Source organism: Pezoporus flaviventris, unplaced genomic scaffold (genome assembly GCF_033815535.1).
Source record: "Pezoporus flaviventris isolate CSIRO_AGI_PZ_B2104156 unplaced genomic scaffold, CSIRO_AGI_Pfla_v1 ptg000123l, whole genome shotgun sequence".
Taxonomy (NCBI): Eukaryota; Metazoa; Chordata; class Aves; order Psittaciformes; family Psittacidae; genus Pezoporus; species Pezoporus flaviventris.
This window is the reverse complement of record NW_026892671.1, coordinates 1,268,493-1,274,898: the sequence shown is the minus strand read 5'-3', so window position 1 is coordinate 1,274,898 and position 6,406 is coordinate 1,268,493. Positions and strand designations below refer to the sequence as shown.

Below are 6,406 nucleotides of genomic sequence, written 5' to 3'. Positions count from 1 at the left end.
CATGCCTGCACTTCTTTCCCTTCAGGCTGTTGACCCCCATCTTGCTTTCCCACCTAGCTCTCACCTGGCATTTCTGTACCTTCAGTCCCATCTCTGCACCCATGGCTGTCTGTTCCTTGAAACACAAAGCCATGGGCTGAGACAGACTTCCTCTGGGAGACCTCTTGCCCCACAAGTCCACCTCTTGAGAGATATTTCTCTTTCCTAACTTCAAATCTGAACCTTCCAAGCTGCACTTTGTAGAGGTTTCCTTCGCTTCCTGCCTGCAAGAAAACCTCCATCATCTCTGCACCACATTTCACCTACTTGTAGGCTGCTAGTATAGTGTCAATTCAAGAGATGCATTGAATATCCCTCAGCAAGCTGATCTAAAGGAGGCTTCTAGAGGAATGGGTGATGCCATCGGTATAGAGAACTAAGCACCATGGGAGAGCAGTGGGAAAACACAATGGTCTGGATTGAGAACTTCTTGGCAAGAGCCAAAAGGAAAGGTGGTGTCCTTGGGTGCAAGGTACCCCATGCTCTGGGGACAGGGCACCTCATCTGGGACAGCTTCCTGCCTGTAGCACCCTCTCTGCTGCGCACACCCCACTCTCTGCCCGCACTCACAAGTGTCTCACAGAAGCTTTGCACCTCCCCTGCAGCAGCGACCCCTCACTGCAGGAGGTTCCTGCATTCCCCAGGCTCAGGGATGGATCCTGCATTCCAGGCAAGTTTGGGTAGTGCAGGAGAGGGAGACAGGAAGGTGGGCTCATGGGGCATGATGAGCAGCGTTCAGGCACCCCCAGCAGTGGGCATTCCCCATGTGCCAGGCGGAGGCATGTTCCCATGAGGGAAAGTTCTCAGATAGCCTCTGGTCTGTCCAGGGCCTGCAGCCACACTCCAGGAACACCTACTCCTCCTCCACCTACAGACACCAACTGCTCCCCATTGCTGGGCTCTGTGCTGCTTGTAAGGATTTGTTAAAGCCCTGAACCATCACCTTCCTTCTTGCTGACTTCCCTCCACCCCTCTCTCACCTCTCTACACACTGCTCATTGCCACCAGTAACTAACTGAAGAGTTAAGAAGCTCTCAAGGCTTTCCTCAGGGGCTGACCATGTTTCTCCATTCACCATTGATGGATCCATTGAGTGCCAGGTGTGAGGTTCCTGCAGAGGCAGAGATGCCCTTGGGCAGAGCCCTGCTTCCAGGAGGGGTGTGCAGGGCAGAGCTGAGCACACAGCCCATGGCATGGGCTCTGGGAGCACTGAGAGGGAGCAGAGCTGGGCACAGAGCAGCAGCTCCTGGCAGGGACAGCTCCAGGCAGCAGAGATATGGATGGGCAGGGAGTGGGGGCAAAGTGCAGCCCAGCCCTGGGGAGGGTGCGTTCAGGCAGCTCTCTTGGGGTCTGGCAGCCCTTTGCTTCTCTCCATAAGAGCTCCGTGATCTTCTCTTTGAAACCGTGCTCCCCTGCTTTCAGCACAGGACAGGTGTTTGGGGCGGGTCTTAAGATCAGTTTGTGTGTGAAGGCATCATATACAAGTGTTGTAAGCACAGGGCAAATGGGAAAGGACTGATGGACACTGCAGCCCTCCTTCTCTGCACTAAGCTACAAGGAGCTGAGAACTTCTCCCTGTGTCAATATTGTTCTGACTTTCTGTCATACAAAGAATGTTTTATAGCCAGACCCCCCCAGAAAAAAAAAAACAAAACCCACCTCAGCAGTGCTATGCCAGTAAATAAATAACACAGTCCAAATGACTCAAAGGCCATGCTGAGCCTCTCTTGTGCAGCCCAGACTCACTTGAGTCATGAGTACAAGTAGTGAACCTTACAATGAAGTTGGATTTCATCTGTCATCCCTTGTGAACATCAGAGGTGGACAAAGCATTGCTTCAGAGCAAAGCTGACTCCCATTCAACCTGGCCTTGAACACTGCCAGGGATGGGGCAGACACAGCTTCTCTGGGCACCCTGTGCCAGTGTCGCACCACTCTCAAAGGGAAAAACTTCATCTGAATGTCCAAGCTAAATCTCCCTTTTTTCAGCTTAAAGTCATTCCCCCTTGTCCTGTCACTGCACAGCCTCATAAAAAGCTCCTCTCCAGATTCTTTGTAGGCGCTGCTTAGACACGGGAATGTTGCTAAGATGTCTCCCTGGAACCTTTTCTTCTCCCGGCTGAAGACCAACATCTCTCAGCCTGTTTCCATTGGAGGCGTGCTCCAGCCCTTAGAGCATCTTTGTGACCCTTCATAAGCCCATCATTGTAGGATCAGAAGTGAAAAGGGGTTGGAAGGGACTCCAGGAGGTCTCAAGTCGAACCCACCAGGAACAGGGTCAGAGCAAGTGGTTCAAGGCTTGATTCAGGCTGAGCTGGAAATTCCCAAGGCCAGAGACTGCACAGCCTCTCTGGGTGACCTGATGCAGCACTTGACCGAGCCTATGGACACAAGGTATCCTTCTGTCCTGCCTGAACCTCTCCTCTGTCACTGTCCCCCACTGCCTTTTGTCCTCCCACCAGGCACCACGGTGAAGAGCCTGGCTCTGTATTCTCCATGTCCTCCTTGCCGGTACAGGCAGCCAGTCCCCATCAGCCTTCCCTTCCCAAGATCTCAGGTCCCCATCAGCCTTCCCTTCTCCAGGCTGGAGAAGCCCAGCTCCCCCCGACTCTCCCCACAGGCACCGTGTTCCTATCTCTGCCTGTCCTGAGCACCCACTGATAAACCCACTCCTGAACTGGGGATCTGAAAAACCTGGATGGAGGATTCCAGATCATCCCTTCACTTGTTCTCCTGCCGTGCTCCTGCTCATACAGCCCACGATGCTGCTGTCCTCCCTTGCTGCCTCCTGTCCAGCTCCTGCCCACCCAGACCTTTCCCATGGGCTGTTCTCAGCCAGGCAGCCCCAGCCTGTGCCATCGCAGGGGAGTTCCCTGCAGGGACCCCTGTGTCTCCTGCTCCCCTGCCCAGGACACCCTGAGAGCTCTGCTGCCCCCCCCACCATGCCATCCCATCTTCCCACACCAGCACAACAGCTCCGGCACTTGGGCTCCCCCAGAGCAGCCATCCCAGAGCTGGAGCAGCCAGAAAGCTGCTTTCATTCCCCTTCATTCCTGACATGTGAGGACGTATCACAGAGAAGAAGTTGCTGCAGGATCATTTATTTCCCTTAAATACTATCAGAGACCAGAGTGACACAAAGTCTGTGGGTCACACAACACGAGTGGCAACTTAATTAGGACATGAAAACTGACATTTCTATGAAGACAACATCATCACAAATTGAAATAGGAAAACAAATGTAAAGCAGCAAAGACAGGCACGGCCTGTCATGACCTACACTGGAAACCCTTTCCAGGGTAAAGCAAGCAGCGTGTATCTGCTGAAACACATCTGGTCACCAGCTTCCTCACAGCATCTTTCAGCTCCTGGTTCCTCAGGCTGTAGATGAGGGGGTTCACTGCTGGAGGCACCACCGAGTACAGCACTGACACCACCAGATCCAGGGATGGGGAGGAGACGGAGGGGGGCTTCAAGTAGGCAAAGACAGCAGTGTTGACAAAGAGGGAGAGAACAGCCAGGTGAGGGAGGCACATGGAAAAGGCTTTGTGGCGTCCCTGCTCAGAGGGCATCCTCAGCACGGCCCTGAAGATCTGCACATAGGACCCCACAATGAAAACAAAACAGCCAACAATCAGGGCACCAACCACAAGAAGCCCAACTTCCCTGAGGTAGGAGCGTGTGCAGGAGAGCTTGAGGATCTGCGGGATTTCACAGAAGAACTGCTCCACAGCATTGCCTCGGCACAGGGGCAGTGAAAATGTATTGGCCGTGTGCAGCAGAGCACTGAGAAACCCAGTGCCCCAGGCAGCTGCTGCCATGTGGACACAAGCTCTGCTGCCCAGGAGGGTCCCATAGTGCAGGGGCTTGCAGATGGCCACGTAGCGGTCGTAGGACATGACAGTGAGGAGAGAATACTCTGCTGAGATGAAAAAGGCAACGAAAAAGAGCTGTGCAGCACAACCTGTGTAGGAGATGGCCCTGGTGTCCCAGAGGGAATTGGCCATGGATTTGGGGACAGTGGTGGAGATGCAGCCCAGGTCCAGCAGGGAGAGGTTGAGGAGGAAGAAGTACATGGGGGTGTGGAGGCGCTGGTCGCAGGCTGTGCTGGTGATGATGAGGCCGTTGCCCAGGAGCGCAGCCAGGGAGATGCCCAGGAAGAGCCAGAAGTGGCAGAGCTGCAGCTCCCGCGTGTGTGCGAATGGCAGGAGGAGGAACTGGGTGATGGAGCTGGCGTTGGACATCTGCTGCCTCCGGGCATGGGGCAGTGTTAGAGGAGAAAAAGGCAGTGACAGGTTAGGACAGGAGGGATGTCAGATACAGAAGTTCAGTTTACACATTCACAACTGAGCACATTTTAGCAGGAGAGGAGACGTTCAGCGTCATTGCAAGTGATGTCATTACACTGCTGAGGCTTCTTCCTAGGTACAATCAGAAGAGCATTGCATCAGGCAAAAAGTCTCAGTTCTTTGCAGAACCAAGAGAGCTGCAGTGTCCATCAGTCCTCTCCCACTTGCCCTGTGCTCAAACTTGTACTGCCTGTAAGGTTCCTTCACACACAAATTGATCTTAAGAACACCCACAAACATCTGTCCTGTGCTGAGACCAGGGGAGAATGGTTTCAAAGGACAGTCCACAGAGCTCTCACGCTGAGAAGCAAAGGGCTGTGGGCAGCAGAGCACGGCCAGCAGCCACCTCCAGTGCCAGACCCCAAGAGAGCTGCCTGAACGCACCCTCCCCAGGGCTGGGCTGCACTTTGCCCCCACTCCCTGCCCATCCATATCTCTGCTGCCTGGAGCTGTCCCTGCCAGGAGCTGCTGCTCTGTGCCCAGCTCTGCTCCCTCTCAGTGCTCCCAGAGCCCATGCCATGGGCTGTGTGCTCAGCTCTGCCCTGCACACCCCTGCCTGTGCAGGGGCTCAGGAGCAGCTCACACAAGGCCTTACAAGACTCTTGATGCCTCCCCCAAAGCAGAGAAGAAAATTCCCAGCTCCCACTGCCCAACCTGCCCACCAAGAGGGAAAAACATCAAAGCTCAGCATCCTTCCCTATCAGGTAAATGATGCCTCAGTGTCTTTCAGAGGGACCCTCTGAAGAAGTGCTTAGACTGACGGCAGATTGGAGCAGCGTCACTCACCCAGCACTTCCCTTCCCTCTCAGGGGTTTCTCCTTTCCCCTCAGCTCCCCCCCGAGCTCCATGGGGAGCTCCTGGGCAGGCCGAGTGCTGACCCTGGCAGGCAGCAGAGTCCCTGCCCCTGCACACAGCCTTTGGGCTGCAGGGACCCTGCTGCAAGGGCAGCGCTGGGCACCCCTGGCTGCACACCCACATTCACACCCTGCAGCCAGCCCCAGGACAAGGGACCTGCCTTATCCTGTCCCTGCATGGTGCAGGGGGAAGCTCTGGAGCACATCCTCCTCCTTATCTACACAAAGAGAAACTGCAGCTGCATTGCCCTGCACCCAGTGCCTTACCACAAACAGGGCTGGGAAGGTTTCTCCTTCAGAAGGTTCCTCCTCCTCCTCCTCAGCATCCTCCACTGCCAAGTGCCTTTAAGCTCCCTGTGTCTCACAGGTCTCCCCTCAGTCCCAGCTTAGCAGCAAAGGCCCAGCCCAAGGTGGCTCTGCCTCTGCCCCCTGGGCTCCTTCCAGGGCTCCCTGGGGCTCCAGGGAAACGCCATGGGAAACAGCCTGATGATACAAAGATTTAAGGCTATAAATCTTCGTTTCTTACAATCAATCAATTAATTTGAAAATGGCCCTTTGAGAACATCGAGTCCAACCATTAGCCTATCTCTGGGAAGTCCCACGCACTGAGCATGAGAACATCTCTGGTAGGATGCCCTGTTTGGATGGTCAGCAGCAGCAACTGGGGCTTTAAGGTTGAATTTTACATCCTACCTTAATTTCACTAATTTATATCCTATTCTGTTTGTTGTTAAACATTCTGCTATACATTAGAGCATAGAAATCAGCTGGACAAGTTATGTTGATGCAGAAACCTGTCCATATATATAATTGTAAATTAAACCCATTTAAGAAATTCTTAACAATTGAGTAAAGCAACCAGACATTGCCCTCAATTTATAACTGGAATTCAGCACTACTCTGTTTGTTGGCACAGCGGCAAGAGGTGAGCACAGCACTTTGAGAAAGATGGACTGACTTTAGTTACGGGGTGGAATGTGCTGACTCACTTCCCCCTCATTTCCTGGAGCCCTCTGCTTCCCCAGGAGTTCCTGTTAGTCCCCAGCCTTTGCACAGTGCAAGGAGTTGGATGCTGGCTGCTCCCTGGCTGCACCAGGAGCTCTGGTTGCCTGGCAAAGGTGGGAGCAGCACACAGTGATCAGGAAAGTTGGATACTCCCTGCTC

General features: G+C 53.9%; 1 protein-coding gene across 1 annotated transcript; it reads right to left on the bottom strand.

Moving 5' to 3' along the window:
- Positions 1-3,222: 3,222 nt before the first annotated feature.
- On the bottom strand, positions 3,223-4,298 carry LOC133282401 (olfactory receptor 14C36-like). The gene has a single exon (XM_061478413.1). It carries the CDS (start codon positions 4,281-4,283, stop codon positions 3,309-3,311), a length of 975 nt encoding a protein of 324 aa, XP_061334397.1. The 5' UTR covers positions 4,284-4,298; the 3' UTR covers positions 3,223-3,308.
- Between the last annotated feature and the right edge of the window lie 2,108 nt (positions 4,299-6,406).